General features: G+C 36.5%; 1 protein-coding gene across 4 annotated transcripts in view; it reads left to right on the top strand.

Annotated features, from left to right (window-relative positions):
- The window catches only part of KCNT2 (potassium sodium-activated channel subfamily T member 2), a 426,098-nt gene that overhangs the window by 224,821 nt on the left and 177,742 nt on the right, over positions 1-23,535 (top strand). For all 4 annotated transcript variants that reach the window (XM_043485980.1, XM_043485984.1, XM_043485982.1 and 1 more), the window contains exon 13: positions 13,216-13,324. In XM_043485980.1, the coding sequence (XP_043341915.1) occupies positions 13,216-13,324 (109 nt within the window). The remainder of the gene's footprint in view (positions 1-13,215; positions 13,325-23,535) is intronic.

The raw sequence follows: 23,535 nt of genomic DNA, 5'->3' as shown, positions 1-23,535 counted from the left end.
TGTGGTACAGCGTAGGACCTTGCTCTTCATCTGTCTTAGCAGTTCACACCTGCTAACCCCAAACTGCCAGCCCAGTGCTCTCTGACTCTCTCCCTCACCCACATCCCCCTTGGCAACCAAGCTGTCCTCCTGGTCCCTGAGTCTGTTTCGGTCGTGTCCCACTCTTTGTGACCACATGGACTGTAGCCCGCCAGGCTCCTCTGTCCATGGATTTCTATAGGCAATAATCCTAGAGTGGGTTGCCATGCCCTCCTCCAGGAGGTCTTCTAACCCAGGGATCAAACCTGCATCTCCTGCATTGCAGATGGGTTCTTTACTGCTGAGCCTGAGCCACCGCACAAGCCCTTAAGTCATACTTCAATTAAAAAAAGAAAAAAAGATTTGTAAGGTGTAGAAAGTATATTTTAAAAATCATTGATTAAATGCTGGGATATCTCTCAGGAATTTAAGAATAAAAAAGGATTAGGAAATCATTAACATAAACTGTGTATGTCTTAAAATCGGTTCATGAAACAGAGAAAAACAAGTTTCAGACACTTTAATTTTGAACATCTTGTTCACTCTGTCAGTAGATGTGCTCTTAATTTAAACATCTGTTCAAAGCTAAGTCTTTCTCTGAGTCATTATAATGCAGGAAGCATATTAATAGCTTCTGGATAGCCTTTCTTAAGGCTTCCCTGGTGGCTCAGTCTGCCCGCAATGCAGTTGACCTGGGTTTGATCCCTGGATTGGGAAGATCCCCTGGAGAAAGAAATGGCAACCCACTCCAGAATTCTTGCCTGGAGGATCCCATGGACAGAGGAGCCTGGTGGGCTACAGTCCTGGGGTCACAAAGAGTCAGACACGACTGAGTGTGACTAACTTTCATTTTCACTTTAGCCTTTCTTTGCTGTGGTGAACGAATTTGATTTGCTTAGCTGAACTAGGCATATGAATTTTTACTTAGAGTGATCTGGTTCTGGAAACACTTATAGTGTTTGCTTTGCTCTTTTAGCTTTTTTTTTTTTTGACAGTACTGATTTTTAGATTTCTTAAAACTAAAAGGAAAAAAGAACTACATAATAATCCCCTCATTGATTCAGTTCAGTTCAGTCATTCAGTCATGTCCAACTCTTTGCGACCGCATGGACTGCAGCATGCCAGGCCTCCCTGTCCATCACCAACCAACTCCTGGAGTTTACTCAAACTCATGTCCATTGAGTCAGTGATGACATCCAACCTTCTCATCCTCTGTTGTCCCCTTCTCCCCTTGCCTTTAATCTTTCCCAGCATCAGGGTCTTTTCAAATGAGTCAGTTCTTACCATCAAGTGGTCAAAATATTGGAGTTTCAGCTTCAGCCTCAGTTCTTCCAATGAATATTCAGGACTGATTTCCTTTAGGATGGACTGGTTGGATCTTCTTGCAATCCAAGGGACTCTCAAGAGTCTTCTCCAACACCACAGTTCAAAAGCATCAATTCTTTGGTGCTCACCTTTCTTTATAGTCCAGCTCTCATATCCATACCTGACTACTGGAAAAACCATAGCCTTGACTAGACGGACCTTTGTTGGCAAAGTAATGTCTCTGCTTTTTAATATGTTGTCTAGTTTGGTCATAACTTTTCTTCCAAGAGTAAGCGTCTTTTAATTTCATGGCTGCAGTCACTCTCTGCAGTGACTTTGGAGCCCCCCAAAATAAAGTCTGTCACTGTTTCCGTTGTTTCCCCAGGAAGTGATGGAGATCAGATGCCATGATGTTAGTTTTCTTAGTTTTCTCGGTGAATAGTCATCACTAAATGTCAATTACAGATTAGAGACCACTTACACACTTTTAGCTGAAACTCCAATACTTTGGCCACCTCATGAGAAGAGTTGACTCATTGGAAAATACCCTGATGCTGGGAGGGATTGGGGGCAGGAGGAGAAGGGGACGACAGAGGATGAGATGGCTGGATAGCATCACCGACTCTATGGACATGAGTTTGAGTAAACTCTGGGAGTTGGTGATAGACAGAGAGGCCTGGCATGCTGCAGTTCATGGGATCGCAAAGAGTCAGACACGACTGAGTGACTGAAGTGAACTGAACACACTTTTATGCATATATGTGATAAATTTCTCACAACAATCCTGCAAGGAGGTTCCTCCTAGCTCCAATTTGTCAATTAATAAACCAAGGCTCAGGTTACTTATTTTATTTAAACTTCTTAAGAGTATAGGGTTAGTAGTTCACAGACTTGTGTTTATACCCTACTCAGTGTCAAAGAAAAATTGTACTAGACAGAGTTGAACAGGCAAGGAAGACTACTGAAGCCTGGGGGAGAGATTGAATTCAACTCCTCTGAATCAAAAGGTTGGAGGAGCTTGATGTACTGGGTTGGGGAACTTGGTCAGTGTGATTAGCTCATCATTTGCTAACTGTTCTGTGTGAAAGTTAGGCTCTCTTCTGCCCACAGAGAATGGAGATGGGGAAAATTTCACCTTTGATGATCACATTTCAAAGAGATGGCCCCCAGGTCCTAGAGAAAGACTTTTCTCTGTTGTAAAACTGCTGAAAGGCCAGTTTTGAAGAAGATTTACATCTCAAAGGGACAGAGAAAGAATTTATAATTGAAATTTTTCAAAAGTAAATGCTGTAAGAAAGAGAGGTCAGGGGTCTACAGTTTTGAAGAGGCCTGTCAGAAAGTCAAGGGTGGGGAAACTTTAAGGCCATCTTGGTCATCCAACTCCAAAGGCCTGTAGTTGTAACTCAAAAAGAATTTATCTGAGACCACACTATTAGTTTCTTCCTAAATGTGAAAGTTTGTTTTTTTTTTTTTCCTGATTATTACATGCATTTTGGAATAAGTGAAATCTTAGAGTAGAATGCAAATAATCGTTGAGCACTCAGTAATTTCCCTGTATGACCCTTTCAGACAGTATGAAAAAAGAGCTGAAAAAAATGTTTGGGATTTCAGGGAAAGAAAAATAATTTTCCTCTAATATTCTACCTTCTGTGACTGAGAAAAACCTGTGATGAAAGACAGCTTAACATGAGCAAAACAAACAAATTTAATAGCATGTGTACCTCCTGTAGGAAAACTGAGTAAACCCACCCCTGAACCCCCAAATGTCCAAGTCACCACCTCAAATATTATCTTCAGGTAAAGACAAAAGAAAGGGGTTGGTAGAAGGAAGGCTAATTCTGGGTAGTTATCCAGAAAAGTACAATAAGCTTATTATGCAGATTTAAGTCGGATGCCTTCTCTACTGATCAAGTTTCTTGTGATTTGTAGTCCTCCTTCTTGGTACAAAGAGAAAGATATCCTTACAAATGGAGATTTCCCTCTTGAATATAAATTTCCCTTACAAAAGGATGAATTGTACTCTGATTTCAGAACTCCTCCTGTGTCTGCTTTTTCTCCAAAATAAGTGGCTCAAAATAATCCTTATGCTAAAAAGGCATATTTTGGGTAGCATATTCTGCTACTGTTCACAATTTAATTTTTTTTTTTTTTTAGTTTGCCTTGTTTTAAGCAGATTCATTTGGGACAGTAAAACACTTTAGTACTTTATCATTCTAATATTTCATTCCCTAGTTATATTCTTTAAAGGGTTTTTTCAATTTTATTTTGCTTTTTATTCAATCCAAAATTTAACCTGTTTTCAAAAAGATCTTACCAATTCATAAAATCATAGAATTCTAAGCTATGACTATTAAACTTGCTAAGACTCCTGCGGGTCACTAGTATGATTTGTATTTCAGTCTGAGTAGAAATACCTTTTGGCAAATTCTTGACAAATTCTTCACTGGACTTCAGTTATGTAGTTCTAAGAGAGCCTGTTCTTTTTGTGAATCACATTCATTATTATTCATTTGACATTTGTCAATGATTTTTATGAAATTTTGAGACATATAGACATAACTTTGTTTAAAAAGGATAAATAGATGAGGGAGACTCAAGAGGATTACAGTCTCTAGTTGAGTTTGGTGTTAAGGGGTGTGTGCTGAGTCGTTTGGTTGTGTCCGACTATTTGCAGTCCTGTGGTCTGTAGTCCACCAGGCTCCCCTGGGGATTCTCCAGGCAAGAATACCCTAAGTGGTTTGCCGCTTCCTACCCCAGGGGATTTTTCTGACCCTGGGATTGAACCTGCATATGCAGGCAAATTCTTTACCACCAGCACCACCTGTGAAGTCCCCAGAACTTGGGAAAGGACTTACATAATGAAAAGTTTTCATTTAAGGGATATAGGGCTTTGGCTAAATGACTGGAACACATACCAACAAGCACTAGAAAACCATACAGGATTTCAGCTCTGAGAAGAACAGTTCCAAATAGATTATATCTCTCTAAGGAAAGAGAAAAAAAGCATTTGAATTGACTCCAGTTGCCTCGTTGCTCAGTCCCCAGGTTTCCAGGAACATTCTCAGAACATTATATCTAGAAATTCTGACAGGCAGTCAGGTTTTTGCCAGTACATGTCTGTGAGATATAGTATACTCTCAGAAATCCAGAGTAGGATTGCAGTTCCTGAGAGATCATTGTCAAGATCAGTTCAGTTCAGTCGCTCTTTCTTTTCTGACTCTTTGCAACCCCATGAATCACAGCATGCCAGGACTCCCTGTCCATCACCAACTCCCGGAGTTTACTCAAACTCGTGTCTATCGAGTCAGTGATGCTATCCAGCCATCTCATCCTCTGTCGTCCCCTTCTCCTCCCGCCCCCAATCCCTCCCAGCATTAGGGTCTTTTCCAATGAGTCAACTCTTCACATGAGGTGGCCAAAGTACTGGAGTTTCAGCTTCAGCATCAGTCCTTCCAATGAACACCCAGGACTGATTTCCTTTAGGATGGAATGGTTGGATCTCCTTGCAGTCCAAGGGACTCTCAAGAGTCTTCTCCAACACCACAGTTCAAAAGCATCAGTTCTTCGGTGCTCAGCTTTCTTCACAGTCCAACTCTCACATCCATACATGACCACTGGAAAACGATAGCCTTGGCTGGGCAGACCTTTGTTGGCAAAGTAATGTCTCTGCTTTTTAATACGCTATCTAGATTGGTCATAACTTTCCTTCCAAGGAGTAAGTGTCTTTTAATTTCATGGCTTCAATCACCATCTGCAGTGATTTTGGAGCCCCAAAAAATAAAGTCTGACACTGTTTCCGCATCTATTTGCCATGAAGTGATAGGACCAGATGCCATGATCTTAGTTTTCTGAATGTTGAGCTTTAAGCCAATTTCTTCACTCTCCTCTTTCACTTTCATCAAGAGGCTTTTTAGTTCCTCTTCACTTTCTGCCATAAGGGTGATGTCATCTGCATATCTGAGGTTATTGATATTTCTTCTGGCAATCTTGATTTCAGCTTGTGCTTCTTCCAGCCCAGTGTTTCTCATGATGTACTCTACATGTAATTTAAATAAGCAGGGTGACAATATATAGCCTTGATGTACTCCTTTCCCTATTTGGAACCAGTCTGTTGTTCCATGTTCAGGTCTAACTGTTGCTTCCTGACCTGACTATAGGTTCCTCAAGAGGCAGGTCAGGTGGTCTGGTATGCCCATCTCTTTCAGAATTTTCCAGTTTATTGTGAGCCACACAGTCAAATGCTTTGGCATAGTCAATAAATCACAAATAGATGTTTTTCTGGAACTCTCTTGCTTTTGCGATGATCCAGCAGATGTTGGCAATTTGATCTCTTGTTCCTCTGCCTTTTCTAAAACCAGTTTGAACATCTGGAAGTTCAGGGGAGTACAAATAATCTTAAAACTGGAATCCAGGATAATGTCTTGGTCCATCAAAAAACAAAATACAACCCAGCACACTTAAAGATTTAATTGGCTTTGATAGGTCATTCATGAATGGGAAAGCATCCATCTAGCAACTAGAAGGGAGCTCTAATGAGTGATAGAAAAAATGAAGGATTTCATAGAAAGGAGAGTGGATCCAGAAAGTCATTAGCAAAGGAAAGAGAGGAATATTTTGAGCCAGGAGCAAGGATCTTACCTTGCAGATGACCTCTTCTTCCTGTGGGGGTAGGAGCAGGGTCTAAGAGACATCTTACCTCGTTGCTGCTGACCAGGAAATTACAAACTGTTTGATTAAGATTACACTTCTGGTAAAGGTCATAAGTGCTGTCTGGTTTGGTATTAAATCTAAGGTTGGTGTGATGGGCTTTAGCACATCATCAAGTGATACTGTTGCAGGAAGGGGGACCCCTTCCAGGGCCCGAAACTGGGCTCTTGTCTAACACTCGGAAATGAATTGTCCGAGGAGACACATGCTGACAAAGCAAGAGATTTTATTGGGAAAGGGCACCCGGGTGGAGAGCAGTAGGTAAGGGAACCCAGGAGAACTGCTCTGCCGCGTGTCTCGCAGTCTTGGGTTTTATGGTGATGGGATTAGTTTCCGGGTGGTCTTTGGCCAATCATTCTAATTCACAGTCTTTCCTGGTGGCGCACGCATCGCTCAGCCAAGATGGATGCTAGCAAGAGGGATTCTGGGAAGTGGACGGACAGGTAGTGTCTCCTCTCGATCTTTCCCGAACTCTTCCGGCTGGTGGTGGCCTATTAGTTCCGTATTCCTTATCAGGCTCTCCTGTCATAAAACAACTCATGCAAATGGTTACTATGGTGCCTGGCCAAGGTGGGCGGTTTCAATCAGTGTGCTTCCCCTAACAATACCATCTTGAGCCTGTGGTTTTCTTCGTAAATGGGCCCCACACATAATGTAAAACTTTTCTGTTTAAAAATGGCAGGAAGATAAGATTATACTAACAGTCCTCTGAGTTTTGATACCAAGGTCCAGAATGCTAAGCTGAGACTCCTTTAATAAATCTTTCCAAAAGAAATGGCAACCCACTCCAGCATCCTTGCCTGGAAAATCTCATGGACAGAGGAGCCTGGTGGGCTGCAGTTCATGAGGTCGCAAAGAGTTGGCACGACTGAGCGACTAACACTAACACTAACTAATGCAGATTATTTTTGAAGACTGAGTTATTGCTGAGCCTATAGGTATTTGATTAAAACACAGTGGCTTGATCATTTGCTTTCTAGTAAGGTGTTAGTCTAAAAGGGCAGCAACATATTTTAAAGTTATTGTATCTTATGGGTTTTGGTTATATGTTTTGTTTTCCACTGTTTTACTTTAGAGGGCTTCACTGGTGCCTCGGTGGTAAAGAGTCTTCTTGCCAGTGTAGAAGACATGGGTTTTCTCCTTGGGTCAGAAAGAGCCCCTGAAGAAGAAAATGGCAGCCCACTCCAGTATTCTTGCCTGGAAAATCCGTTGGACAGAGGAGCCTGATGGGCTCCTGTCCATGGAGTTGCAAAAGAGTGACATGACTTAGCAACTAAAAACACCACCATTTTATTGAAGAACATTCTGAATTACTTTTGTATGTATAATAATTATATATCAAATTTGAACCCTGCTTCTCTTAAGGTATCAGTTACAAGTAACTTCAATGAAATTTTGTAGTTTCCTTGTTGTTTAGTTGCTCAGTTGTATTTGACTCTTTTGAGAGCCTATGGAATGTAGCCCGACAGGCTTCTCTGTCCATGGGATTTCCCAGGCAAGAATACTGGAGTGGGTTGCCATTTCCTTAATTCAGTCATAAAGTCAAACGAACTAATGGTAGATAATATATATTATAGATACTTTGTATTGTAATTGAATTTCATCTTTTACGATATAGAAACCTATATATGTAGTCCAATCTTACAGTTTATAAGACAACCTAATTGTGAACAAGATGGGCCATTTTACTCAGGTGCTTTTAAGTTTAGTCTAATGCAGTCTTTACTGTGTTTCCATGCATTTGTAATTCTAAATGCAAGAATTACTTTTAGCAATAATTTTTTATAAACTAACACATTCTAGTGTTTCTAGGAAAGATTTGTTCTCCAGTTTGCTGCAAAACTTTTTACTCTCTTGTAAAATGTTTTGTCTTTGTTCAGTTGCCGATAAATATTTATTTACAAATATTAAGTTTCATGACTTGCCTTTGTGTCATCTTAAATAATGTCCAATAGATAAATTAGCAAAATATACTTAAAATAGTTTTTTAAAAAAAGTCTATCATTTTCTAAGTGCTACAAATGTATTTTCCTATATTTTATTATTGGAAAAGTCCTTTGTATCACCTTTTTGAAGGCTTTTTCTCTATACATAGAATTCTGGTTTCACAGTATGTTTTGTTTCCTCCTCATTCTACACTTCAGGTTGTTATTTCACTGTGACCTGATTTCCATAACTTAGGTGAGAATCCTTGGTCTTATGGCTGTTTTTCTTTGGCTGCTTTCAAGATAGTATCTGTATCTTTGGTTTTCAACAGTTTGACTGCAGTTTCGCTTAGGTGTGGTTATCATTTTGTTTACATAGTTTGGGATTTGCTGAATTCCTTAAATTCGTAACTTTGTATCTCATAAAACTGAGACGTTTCTGACAATTATTTCTTTAGATAATTTTCTGCTCTAATTTATCTTTTATTCCTTCCCTGGGAATCCAATTACATGACTTAAGATGTTTCCACATTTGTTCCCAAAGTCCCTGAGCTGTTCCTTTCCTGTTTCTTTTTTCTTTGTTTTTCAAATTAGATGCATTCTACTGATCTGTGGTCATGTTCACTGACTCTTTCCTACATCATTTTCATCTGTTTCATAATCCATCCAGTGAATATTCTTCAGATATTTTAGTTTTCCAGCTAACTTTTGAAATATTTTCTATTCCTCTACTGATTTTCTTCTCTAATTATTAGAAGCACTATTTTCCTTCACCTCAGTGATTACAGGAGCTGCTTTAATCTTTGATCATTTTTACATTGATCATGTATATACTAGCACCTCTTGGGTACTGTTTGTTTGTTTCCCATGAAAATAGGTCACATTTTTCTGCCACTTCACATACTCAGTGATTTTGCATTGTATTCTGTTTATCATGCTTTGGGGTGAAGCCTTGGATTCTCTTGTACTCCTCCAACAATATTGATATTCTTCTTCTAGCAAGAAGTTAATTTGATTCAACTCAAAAGGCAAACTCCAGCACCCTTGCTGTTGGCAGTGATTCAAATCTTAGTTCAGATTGCCTTTATTCTGCCCCATGCATACACAGTTCAGGGGTCAGCCAATGTGTTAATTTATACACACAATTTTTAGTTTCTTTTCTCTGTCTCTTCTGGGATTTCCCAGTCGGCCAGAGCACTGTTTAACCAAATAACTTGGCACGCTATGACCTGGTCCAGTTGATTCATGAAATTAACTGCCACACCATTTTCAGCTCATTGTTACCTTTTGGAAGGCACACATTTCTCACTTAAAGAATTCTGGTGTTCTATTCATTAACTTTCATGTGATTTAAAGTTACAAACCATTGATAACAGTTTATTCTTTCTGCACAAATAGTCCCTCAAATCTACTTGTATTTTTAATCTTCTATTTCCCTAATAGAACTGTCAAATAAAACTTGCTGTGATGATGAAAATCCTCTGTATTCTATATCTCCACTATTCTAATATACCTCTGAATTTGCTGTACGTTACTTTGAATTTTTGACATGTAGCTAATGTGATAAAATAATTTAATTATTAATTTTAATTAATTTTACTAAGTTTTAAGTTTAAAGAGCCACATGTGACTAGTGGCTATTACGCAGTCAGTGCTACATGTGCATGTCCTCTTTGAAAACAATATATATTCAGGTCTTCTGTCCCTTTTTCATTCAGCTTGTTTGGTTTTTGATGTTGGATTGTATGGACTGTTTATAAGTTTTGGATGTCAATCTTCCTGGTCATATAATTTGCAAATACTTTCCCCCATTCTGTAGGTTATCTTTTCATTTTGCCAATGGTTTCCTTTGCTGTGCAAAAGCTTTTTAAGTTTAGGTCCCATTGTTTATTTTTCCTTTTATTTCATTCACTTTAGGATCCAAAAAAATTACTACAATTTATTGCTAAAGAGTGTTCTGCCTATGTTTTCCTTTAAGAATGTTATGGTTGTTGGTCTTCCATTTAGGTCTTAATCCATTTTGAGCTTATTTTTGCATTTGGTGGTAGAGAATATTCCAATTTCATTCTTTTAAATATAACTATCCAGTTTTCCCAGCACCACTTATTGAATAGACTGTCTTTTATCCTTTGTATATTTTTTTCCCCTTTGCTGTTGATTAATTGACCATATGTATGTGGGTTTATTTCTTGGATCTCTGTTCTGTTCCGTTGATCTATGAGTTTGTTTTTGTGCCTGTACTGTGCTGGTTTGATTGCTCTAGCTTTGTAGTTTAATCTGAAGACAGAGAGTTTGATTCCTCCAGTTCTGTTTTTCTTTCTCAAGATAGTCTTGAATATTTGGGGTCATTTGTGTTCCATGCAAATTTTAAAGTTTTTTATTCTAGCTTTGTTAAACATGCCATTGGTATTTTGATAGGGAGTGCATTGAATCTATAGATTGCCTTGGGGATTACAGTCATTTTAACTATTTTAATTCTTCAATCTGAAAACACAATATATCTTTTCATCTGTATGATCGTCACTTTCTTTCATCAGCATCACGTAGTTTTCAGAGCACAAGTCTTTTGCCTCCTTAGGTAGGTTTATTCCTAAATATTTTATTCCTTTTGATGTGATGGTAAATGAGATTATTTCCTTAATTTGTTTTTCTGATATTTTGTTATTAGTGTACAGAAAAGCAACAGATTTCTGTATGTTAATTTCATATCCTGAAACGTTATTAGATTCATTGATGAGCTAGAGTCATTTTCTGGTGGCATCTTTAGGATTTTCTATGTAGAGTATCAGGTTATTTGCAAACAGTAAGTTTTGCCACTTTATTTCCAATTTGGTTTCTTTTATTTTGTTTTCTTGTCTTATTTCTTTGGCTAGAGAGCATGCAGATAGCCAACAGCAGCATGCAAAGATATTCAATAACACTGATCATCAGGGAAATGCAAATCAAAATCACAATATCACCCACACCTGTCAGAATGGCTATTATCAAAAAGAATATAAATGATAATTGTTGGTGAGGATGTGAAAAAAAAAAAATGGAATCCTTGTACATTGTTGGTGGGAATGTAAATTGGTGCAGCCACTGTCAAAAACAGTATGTAAGTTTCTCAAAAAACTGAAAATAGAACTACCTTATGACCTAGCAGTTCCACTCCTGGGTATATATCTGGAAGAAACAAAAACACTAATTGAAGATTACACATGCATCCCACTGTTCATAGGAGCATTATTTACAATTGTCAGGATATAGAGTACCCAAGTGTCTATCAACAAATGAAAAGATAAAGAAGATGTGGTATATATATATATACACACATACACACACACACAATGAAAAGATGAAAATTTGTCATAAAAAGAATGAAAATTTACCTTTTGCAACAACATAGATGGACTTGGAGGGTATTGTACTCAGTAAAATAAGTCAAACAAAGACAAATACTTTATGATATCATTATATATGGAATCTAAATAATACAACAAGCTAATGAATTTAAGAAAAAAAGAGAATAATATTTATCAAGAATAAGGTAGGGTTACCAGTAGGGAGAAGCAGTGAAGGAGGGGCAATATCAGGGTAGGGTTAAGAGGTACAAGCCATTAGGTATAAAATAAGCTACAAGGATATATGTACAACACAGGCAATATAGTCAATGTCTCATAATAACTATAGATGAGATATAACCTTTAAAAATTGTGACTCACTGTATTTTACACTTGCAGCTTATGTAATGTTGTATATCAACTATACTTCAGTGAAAAAGTAAATAAATAAAATGTAGCTAACATTAGTGAACTTTTTTAATCCTTTTGTATCTGAGGGTTCTGTATCCTTGGATTCAACTAAATTTGGATCAAAATATTTGAAAAAGAAATTCCAGAAATTTTCAAAAAGCAAAACTTGAATTTACTGGCTGGTAGCAACTATTAACATTGTATTTACATTGTACTAAATATTATAAGTAATCTAGAGATGATTCAGAGTATTTGGGAGGGGTGCATAGGTTATATACAAATTGTTGTTGTTCAGTGACTAAGTTGTGTCTGACTCTTTGTGACCCCACGAACTGCAGCATCTCAGTTCTTCCCTGTCCTTCACTATCTCCCAGAGTGTTCTCAAACTCATGTCCATTGAGTTAGTGATGCTATCTAACCAACTCATCCTCAGCTGTCCTCAATATTCCCAGCAGGGTCTTTTGCAATGAGTCAGCTCTTCGTATCAGGCAATCAGAGTATTGGAGCTTCAGCATCAGTCCTTCCACTGAGTATTCAGGGGTGATTTCCTTTAGGAAATCCTGTACCATTTTACATGAAGATCTTGAGCATCCTCATATTTTGTTATGCATAGAGAGTCCTGGAAACCGAAGGACAGTTGTAATTTGCTTTGATTTATTCAATTAAATCAAGCTGATTTATTCAATTAAATCAGTTATGGGGTGATACTATATGTAAGATTTCATGGTAAGCATGATATTCACTTCCTTTCTCAATCTTAACATTTCTTTCTTCTTTTTTTTTTTAACTTTTCTGTTACCTTTTTGATATCTGAAAGTTATTGATTTCTCCCAATACACACAAAATCAAAATTCTTTTATCTTTACTGCCATATAAAAAGTAAACTAATGTGTTCTCACAAATGGTCTCTTCAGTCATTGCCCTTTTACCATCTATGTTAAAATTATTTTACGTCCATCTTTTTCCCATGGAAACTGTTATCACAAACTCAATTTTGCCACATTTCTGAAGGTTTCTACCCCTTAATTATTTTCTGGGCAAATTATTTTTATGCTTGTCAAAGGCTTTCCTCTTAATCTCTGCTAATTTCTAAGTGTTGACAATTAGTACTAATTGGATTATGTATTGTTGATCTCTTTTATAGAAATAGGGCTTCTCTCGTAACTCGGTAAAGAATCCGCCTGCAATGCAGGAGACTCAGTTTTGATTCCTGGGTCTGGAAGATCCCCTGGAGAAGGAAATTGCAACCCACTTCAGTATTCTTGCCTAGAAAATCCCATAGACAGGGGAACCTGTTGGGCTACAATTCATGGGATCGCAAGAATCAGACACGACTTAGTGACTAAACCACCACCATAAAAATAGCAAGTTATCTTATCTTAAATAGTAAGAAATCTCAATGAATGTTTTCATATGCTTAATTTTAAACTGTAGATGTGACCATTTCACACACTGATTGACAAATTTTACTTAATATTATAACACTTCTAGTTCATCTCATGATATTTTGGGTTTTATCATTTCAGGATCACCAAACAATTTTAAGAGCATGGGCTGTAAAAGATTTTGCTCCAAATTGCCCTTTGTATGTCCAGATCTTAAAGCCTGAAAATAAATTTCATATCAAATTTGCTGGTAAGTTTGACCTCAAATGAGATCCTTTAAATTTCCTCAAATTCTTATTGTCATTGTAAGAGTTATGTTTCTGAAGTTAGTGGTAATTTATTATATCCATGTTTCTGTAGAACAGAAGGATTTATTTTTTATCATCTATTTGTTTTAAGAGAATTAATTTACTTTAAAATGTGAATCTTTGTGGTAAGTCGTTACTTTTTAATATAACTTGGTGATTTTGGTAACTGAACTTGCTGAACATCCTAGTAAGCTTAATTAGATTATCTCTGATAGTTGAGTATGAAATATAGACACAAGTTTCAAATGTTATATATAAATATGTAGATAGATAATACTTTGCTATAGGTTATTATATATATATATAAACTTAACATAGAATAAAATAATATAATATATTCAGGTAACTTAAATAGATTTAATTTGAGGGTAGATATTGAAAACAATTAAAGAAAATATACATGCGAATTTTTCATACAAGTGCTGCTTTTAAAATAATTATCCACATGAGATTCTGCTTTAAACTATTAGAAAATTGAACAATAAAATGGTGCTGCATCTTTTCTTAAGTGCTTCTGGAGGAACTAATTTTTTTTCAAATATAAGAACCCTTTTTTTTAAAATAAAACTTCACCTTAATGGTCTGAAACTTCAAAAGTCTTTAAAAAGTAAATAATTTTAAGTAAGTATTTGCAAAATGTATTTCCTTTGGAAGATGTGTTCACACATCTTATATTAGTATATGATATTTAAATGAAATTTTATAAGTACTGGGCTTCCTTGGTGGCTCAGATGGTAAAGAATCTGCCTGCAATGCAGGAGATCCAGATTTGATCCCTGGATCAGGAAGATCCCCCTGGAGAAGGGAATGGTTGTCCACTCCACTATTCTTGCCATGAGAAGTCCATGGATCATGGAGCTTGGCTGTCCACAGTCCATAGGATCGCAAAGAGTCAGACATGACTGAGTGACTAACACTTATAAACACTAAAAAGTTTTAAAGTAATGAGAAGAGTACCATGAAATTATTGCTATTTAATTTGTTCTGAGTCATCTTCTAGTCTTCCTACTAATGACATCATTTTTTTCTAAAGGAGTATCGGAAATAAAGCAATGACTCTCAACTTTGGTGGCATTTTAGAATCTGTTTTAAAGAATATTTTTAAAGAACTCATCAGAGATTCTGAGCATGTAAATGATTTTAGATGGTGCCAGGCCTTCTTTAAACCTGTTTCCTAAATCAAAAATTAAAAACAACAGGGGGTGGGCCCACACTGAAGCTGAAGTGTCCTGGTCTCCCATCTGGTTTCCAGGGGTGTGCAGGGCAAACAGACAAGATGGGGAGGCCTGAGCAGGGAAGACGAGGAAGATGAAGAGGTCTGCTGGAGGACAAGGGTGCACCCCGGACCTCTTGCCAGAGTAGCTCCGGTGGTGGGAGCCAGACAGTTGGCCCAGCTGAGAGGGAGGAATACCAGGCAGAGGACGGCAGAGGAGGAGGTGCTCATAGCTGGGAACAGAACAGTGATTTGGAACTTCAGACATCACACTTCTTACCTTGTGATGGAAAGTGTGTAAATTAAATGTCAGGAGGAAACCAGGCTGTAGAAATTTAATCCAGTCAGTGTACCTCCAACCCTACAGCTGAATTCCTCCTTGTCAGAGATCAAGCCCTGAGCCTTTGGAGTGGGAGCACTAGCTCCAGCACCCTACACTACTAGGGAACCGACCCTCGGGAGTATCAAATACTGAGAGCTCACACAAAGGAAACCACTTGAATACAATCCCAGTATCACCCCACCACCAGTAGCACTCTGTGCAGGATGCCTCATCCAAACAGCAAACAAGACAAAAATACAAACCCAATCATCAGCAGACAGGATGTCCACCTCACTCAGCCCTGCCCATCAGAGGAAAAACAAACAAAAACGCTCAGCACAAATCTCACCCTATGCAAAACTTACACAAAACACTGGGACCAACCTTAGGAGGTCAGAAACCAAAAGGAAGAAAGAATTCGACCTTGAAGCCTGGGGCAAAGGAGACCTCAAACACAATATGCCTAAAAATAATAATAATAGTAATAATAATGAAAAAGCAAAGAAATACTACACAAATGAAGGAGCAAACTAGAAACACAGAAGTCCAAATAAATGAAGAAGAAACAGGCAAACTACCTGAAAAAGAATTCAGAATGATGATAGTAAAGATGATCAAAACCTTGAAAACAGAATGGAGAAAATCCAAGAATCAATTAACAAAGACCTAGAAGAATTAAAGAATAAACATGTAGAGACAAACAACACAATTACTGAAATTAAAAATACTCTAAAAGGTATCAATAGCAGAATATCTGAAGCAGAAGAATGAATCAGTGAGCTGGAAGATATAATGGTGGAATTAACTTCTGAAGAGCAGAATAAAGTAAAAAAAAAAAAAAAGAAAAGAACTGAGCAAAGTCTCAGAGACTTCTGGGACAATATCAAACACACCAATATTTGAATTATAGGGGTCCCAGAAGAAGAAGAGAAAAGAAAGGGTATGAGAAAATTTTTGAAGAGATTATAGTTGAAAAGTTCCCCAACATGGAAAAGGAAATAGTCAATCAAGTAAGTACAAGAGTTGCAAAGAGTCCCATACAGGATAAACCCAAGGAGAAACATGCCAAGACGTATACTAATCAAACTGAGAAAGACTAAGCACAAATAAAGAATATTAAAAGCATCAAGGGAGAAGCAACAAGTAACATACAAGGGAAATCCCATATGCTTAACAGCTGATCTTTCAGCAGAAAATCTGCAGGCCGAAGGAAATGGCAGGATATATTTACAGTACTGAAAGGGAAAAATCTACAACCAAGATTACTGTACCTGGCAAGGATTTAAGTCAAAATTGGTGGAGAAATAAAAAGCTTTACAGACAAACAAAAGTTAAGAGAATTCAGTACCACCAAACCAGGTTTACACAAATGTTAAAGGGACTTTGTACAGGTCAAGAAATATAAGAGTAGAAAAAGATCTACAAAATCAACCCCAAATGATTAAGAAAATGGCAATGGGAACATATATATCAATAATTACTTTAAATGTAAATGGATTAAATGCTCCAACCAAAAGACACAGTCTGGCTGAATGGATACAAAAGCAAGTCCCATATATGTGCTGTCTACAAGAAACCCACTTCAGATCTCAAGACACACATAGACTGAAAGTTAGAGAATGGAAAAATATATTCCTTGCAAGTGGGAAACAAAAGAAAGCTGGAGTAGCAATCCTCATATCAGAAAAAATAAACCTTAAAATAAAGAAGATTACAAGAGAAAGGGAAGAACACTACATAACAATAAAGGGATCAACCCAAGAGGAAGACATAACAATTGTAAATATCTATGCACCCAACATAGGAGCACCTCAATACATAAGACAAACTAACAGACATAAAAGGAGAAATTGACAGTAACACAGTATTAGTAGGAGACTTTAACACGCCACTCACACCAGTGGACAGATCATCAAAACAGAAAATTAATAAGGAAACACAAGTCTTAAAAGATACATTAGATGAAATGGATCTCATTGATGTCTTCAGTATCTTCAATCCAAATGCAGAACAATACATCTTCTTCTCAAGTGCACATGGAACATTCTTCAGGATAGACCACATCTTGGGTCACAAATCAAACCTCAGTAAATTTAAGAAAATTGAGATTGTATCAAGCATCTTCTCTGACCACAATGCTATGAGACTAGACATCATTTACAAGGAAGAAAGAAAGAAAGAGGAAAAAAAAAACTGTAAGAAACACAAACACATGGGGAGTAAACAACACATTTCTAAATAACCAATAGGTTACTGAAAAAATCAAACAGTAAATGAAAAAATTTCTAGAAACAAATGACAATGAAAATACAACAACTCAAAACCTATGGGATGCAGCAAAAGCAGTTCTAAGAAGGAAGTTTATAGCAATACAGTCCTACCTCATGAAACAAGAAAAACATATTGAATAGGCACCTAAAACTACTGCAAAAAGAACAACAACTCCCCCCCCCCCCAAAAAAAGCAACAAAATTAGTAGAAGGAGAGAAATCATAAATATCTGAGCAGAAATAAATGAAAAAAGAAATGAAGGAAACAATAGTAAAGATTAATAAAACTAAAGGCTGGTTCTTAGAGAAGATAAACAAAATTGGCAAATGTTTAGCCAGACTCATCAAGAAAAAAAGGGAGAAGAACGAAATCAACAAAATTAAAAATTAAAAAGGAGAGGTTACAACAGACAATTCAGAAATACAAAGGATTATAAGAACCTATTATGAACAAGTATATGGCAATAAAGTGGATAACCTGGAAGAAATGGAGAGATTTTTAGTAAAGTTCAATCTTTCAAGACTGAACCAGGAAAAAATAGAAATTATGAACAACTCAATTACAAGCACTGAAATTGAAACTTTGATCAAAAATCTCCCCAAAAACAAAAGCCCAGGACCAGATGGCTTCACAGGAGAATTCTATCAAACATTTAGAGAAGAATTAAGCCCTTTCCTTCTAAAACTCTTTCAAAAAATTACAGAGGAAGGAACACTTCCAGACTGATTCTACAAGATCGCCATCACCCTGATACCAAAACAACACAAAAAAAGAAAACTACAGACCAATATCACTGATGAACATAGATGCAAAAATCCTCAACCATATTTTGGCAAACAGAATTTAGCAACACATCAAAAAGCTCAAACACCATAATCAATTTGGGTTTATTCCAGGGGTGCAAGGATTCTTCAATATAAACAAATCAATCAAATGTGATATGCCATATTAACAAACTGAAAGGTAAAAACCATATGATAATCTCAATAGATGCAGAAAAAGCCTTTGACAAAATTCAGCACCCATTTATGATTAAAACTCTTCAAAAAATGGGCATAGAAGGAACCCACCTCAACATAGTAAAGGCCATATATGACAATCCTACAGCAAACATTATTCTCAATAGTGAAAAACTAAAAACATTTCCCCTAAGATCAAGAACAAGACAAGTGTGTCCACTTTCACCACTATTATTCAACATAGTTTTGGAAGTCTTAGCTACAGCAATCATAGAAGAAAAAGAAATAAAAAGAATCAAGATAGGAAAAGAAGAAATAATGCTCTCACTGTTTGCAGATGACATGATACTGTACATAAAAAACCCTAAAACTAACCAGTGAATTTAGCAAAGCTTCAGGGTACAAAATCAATACACAAAAATCACTTGCATTTCTATATAAGAATGAAAAATCAGAAAGAGAAATTAAGGAATCAATCCCACTCACCATTGCAAGAAGAAGAATTAAATATCCAGGAATAAACTTACCTACGGAGACAAAAGAACTGTACACAGAAAATTATAAAACACTAATGAAAGAAATCAAAGGTGGCATCAACAGATGGAGAGATATTCCATGTTGCTGGGTAGGAAGAATCAATATTGTGAAAATGACTATACTACCAAATGCAATCTGCAGATTCAATGTGATCCCTGTCAAATTACCAATGGCATTTTCACAGAAGTAGAACAAAAAGTTTCACATTGATATGGAAACACAAAAGATCCCAAATAGCCAAAGCAGTCTTGAGAAAGAAGAATGGAGCTGGAGGAATCAAGCTTCCTGATTTCAAATTATACTACAAAGCTACAGTCATCAAGACAGTATGTTACTGGCAAAAAAACAGAATGATATACCTATGGAAGAAGCAAGAAAGCCCAGAAATAAACCCATACACCTATGGTGCCATATTTTTTACAAAGGAGGCAAGAATATACAATAGGGCAAAGACAGCCTCTTCAATAAATGATGCTGGGAAAACTGGACAGCTCCATGTAAAAGACTGAAATTAGAACACTTCCTAACACCATACACAAAGATGAACTCAAAATGGATTAAAGACCTAAATGTAAAACCAGAAACTATAAAACTCTTAGAGGAAAACATAGGCAGAATATTCTACGACATAAATCAAAGCAAGATCCTCTATGACCCATTTCCTAGAGTAATGGAAATAAAAACAAAAGTAAACAAGTGGGACCTGGTTAAACATAAAAGCTTTTGCACAGCAAAGGAAACTATAAGCAAGGTGAAAAGACATCCCTCAGAATGGCAGAAAATAATAGCAAATGAAACAACAGAGGATTAATTTCTAAAATATACAAGCAGCTCATACAACTGAATACCAGGAAAACAAAGAACCCAGTCAAAAAGTGGGGAAAAGACCTAAATAAACATTTCTCCAAAGAAGGCATACAGATGGATAACAAACACGTGAAAAGATGCTCAACATCGCTCATCATTAGAGAAATGCAAATCATACATACAATGAGGTATCACCTCACACTAGTCAGAATGGCCATCATCAAAAATTCTACAAGCAATAAATGCTGGAGAGGGTGTGAAGAAAAGGGAATGCTCTTCTCTGTTTGTGGGAATGTAAATTGATACAGCCACTGTGGAAGACAGTATAGAGATTCCTTACAAACTAGGAATAAAACCACCATATGACCCAGCAATCCCACTCCTAGGCATATACCCTGAGGAAACCAAAATTGAAAAAGACACATGTATCACATTATTCAGTGCAGGACTATTTACAATAGCTAGAACATGGAAGCAACCTAGATATCCATCAACAGATGAATGGATAAAGAAGTAGTGGTACATATACACAATGGAATACTACTCAGCCATAAAAAGGAGCACATTTGAGTCAGTTTTAATAAGCCTTTATACAGAGTGAAGTAAGACATAGAAAGATAAATATTGTATTCTAACGCATATATATATATGTATATATATATATATAAAATCTAGAAAAATGGTACTGAAGAGTTTATTTACAGGGCAGCAAAAAAAACAAAGGAATTGCTCCAGATCCTGGGCCTAAAATCGACCCTCATTGCTGATGGTTCCACACTTATCAACCCCTTCAGCATAGCCTTTGGTTTGCAGGGACTCGGGTCTGAGGCATGGCCTCCAGCCAAGAAGGCTGCCGGGGGACCCAGCGCCCAAGAGGGCTTGCTTCCCATCTGCACCACTGCCCCTCTAACTCTGGGAAACAGCCAATTTGTGCCTTAGCTCTGTACTACACTGACAAATAAAACTGACACTTTTGGGAAAAAAGAAAAAAGAAAATAATACCTCCTTTGTAGACTTTTTAATAAAATGGAAAAACACATGTGAAGTATTACAGCTAGTTCCAGTAACATGTGTTATTAACATTCAGGAAATGCCAATTATTTATCTAAAAAGCCTTTGTAACTAAGCTCCCTTATTTTTATTATTATTTAGGAAAAGGAGTATTTTTGCAAAGTTTTCATACCTAATAATGACTTGATATGATAAAATTTTAGGAAGGTAGCAGTGGACACAGAACTAATGAAGGTTCCTAAAATATGAAATTAAATTTGAGTGCCACCATGTACACTTTTGCTCAGCAGATTAGTAGTTTGGCTCCTATATTTTTCTTCTGTTAAGTGGCCATAATAATATTATGTCTTTTCTTTGGTTAAAATTAGCAGTAATGATTAAATAAGTGGTATCTGAGACATATTACATGTTCAATAAATGAATATTGAATGTGGATCTTAAAACAACATGTATTTTGAGAAGACAAGTTGTTCTTTTGAATATACTATAACTGAAATTCAGAGCAGATTTTAGTTTTTCTCTTTAGCAAGCCATTCATGTGCTCACAAACAGACCAAACTCACTATCAAAATAGCCTATTTTTACAAACAAAAAATTACAAAGATTTTGAATTTTGAAAAAATTCTTATTTTGCTGTTATTTAAATAAATCCATTGAAATGAATGGACTGTTTCAAAATTCTATGCCAATAGTGTATCTCAGTATTTCTCACTTATGGCATCTGCTGAAATTCCTTTTAATAATATCTTCATTCTTTTATGTAGTGAGCTTACACTATCTTGGAGGCACTCTTTTTATATTATGAAAAGATAAAAGCACCCTGATTTCATTAAAATGCCATAAAAAGCAGTTTGAGTTGATATATGAGACTCTCAAACCAAATATAATATGTTTTATATTTCAGCATAAGGTTAAAGCAGTTATGGATTTAACCTTTCAAAAGGCATTGCATCAATCTGTCATTGAGTTGGTGGTGTAAATTGTTAAAATAATGGCCTCCAGTGGGCCATGCCCCCTGTGTCTGTGGCCCATCATGATTCCACATTTCACCTTCTTCCACGAGGAGGCACAGTGTACTTCCCCACCCTTTGAATATGGGCTGTCTGATCACTTGCTTTGACCAATCCACTGTGACAAAAGCTGTTAATATATTGTGTGACTTTAGAAACAAAGGCCATCCAGCCTCTGCTTGCCTTTCGTTGGAACATGGCCCAGAGACTCTATGTGAAGAATCTGATTCATTCTTTCCAAGGATGAAACATCCCTTGGAAAGTGAGAATTATTCATCCCAGGCACCCCACCTCACTGGTTCCCAACTCACCCATCAACCACTCATTCTCTTTGAAGTTATTATTTTGCTGTTATCTCAATAAATCCATTGAAATGAATGGATTGTTTTAAAATTCTATCCCAATACTTTATCTCAATGTTTCTCATTTTTGGCATCTGTTGATGCTCCCAACTCACCTATCAGCCAATCCACAGAAATCAAGCTGACCCACAGAATTTCGAGAAATGAAATGTTTAAGTCAATAAGTTTTGGAGTCATTTGTTATATAGCAATAGATAATGAATACTGTTTGTAATAATAATCATTTTAATCTTAAAACATATTTACTTGTTATTGATTATATTTTGTCCTTGTAGTTTCACAAGTATTAAATGGCATGATTCTAATTATCACAAGATATAAGGCATATTTTTATTTCCACTTATTTAATTACCTTCAATTCCCTTAAATTGTGGAACACATACCCTGACAATCATTGATGTATTTTTCAGAAGTAAACCCATGTTTTTAAAATGTGAAAGACAGAAACTTCAAAATTCAACTTATATGCATAGAAACTATTAGAAAGCAAAAACAATTTAGTAACCTAGCAGCTAGTACTTTACACAGATATATCAATTGTGTAATTTGTGGATCACTCTCCCCTGAACAAAATGATTCTGGGTATTCATTATATTAGGGAACTGTTACACTATATTTAAATGAGTTGTTATATGAATTATTGTAGCATTAATTATAAATGCAATTAGCATCTACACTTTGATCAGATTCACAGAAGAAAATTCCATATGGACATGATTTCAGCAATAGGAAATATATGCTCTTACTCATATCAGCAAGGGATGAAGTTAAATAGTGAGCCTAGAGTTAGAAAGAACAAAATCTTACCCAGAATAAGAGTTACAATAAAAGATTTCTGAATATAAGCCCAAGTACAAATTGTAATGAGAGTCAAGTAGAATAAAAATATTCTTCACAGATAATTTGTTTAATCACCATAAATTTCCAAGAAGAAAATAAATTCAAACTGGTTTAAAGAGAAAATCCTTCAGCAGTTTGTCCCTTTTTATAATACATTTGTCAAAGTGAAAAGATAAATATTGCAAATTCTGGAATGAGACTGACTTCAGTCAAATTTTTCTTCTACTGTATAAGGACTGTATGATGTCAGATTTCTCAACCTCCCAAGCTAGTGTTTTTCAATATGTACAGTGAGGGTAATAAGAGAAACTATATCTTAGGGCTGTTATGACTAAAAAAAAAAATACTCCAAAAACATCAGCCATTAGTAATTAGTATTTATCAAATTGATGATTATCATAAATCTTGAGTACCAATGTCTCATTCTTTTAACAATTCTGTATTATCATTGTGTCCAGGAAAACTAAGAGTTTTCCATGAAGCTTTACAAAGAGTTTATTCAGTTCAGTTCAGTTTATTTCAGTGGCTCCGTCGTGTCCAACTCTCTGCAGCCTGATGGACTGCAGCACGCCATGCCTCCCTGTCCATCACCAACTCCCGGAGTTTACTCAGACTCCTGTCCATTGAGTCAGTGATGCCATCCAATCATCTCATCCTCTGTCATCCCCTTCTCCTCCCACCTTCAATCCTTCCCAGCATCAGGGTCTTTTCAAATGAATCAGTTCTTTGCATCAGGTGGCCAAAATATTTAGCATCCATCGTTCCAGTGAATAATCAGGACTGATTTTCTTTAGGATGGACTGCTTGCATCTCCTTGCAGT

This window comes from Cervus canadensis, chromosome 13 (assembly GCF_019320065.1).
Source record: "Cervus canadensis isolate Bull #8, Minnesota chromosome 13, ASM1932006v1, whole genome shotgun sequence".
In the NCBI taxonomy this organism is placed as follows: domain Eukaryota; kingdom Metazoa; phylum Chordata; class Mammalia; order Artiodactyla; family Cervidae; genus Cervus; species Cervus canadensis.
Note: the sequence above shows the minus strand (reverse complement) of the source record. Positions and strands in the feature narration are given on the sequence as shown.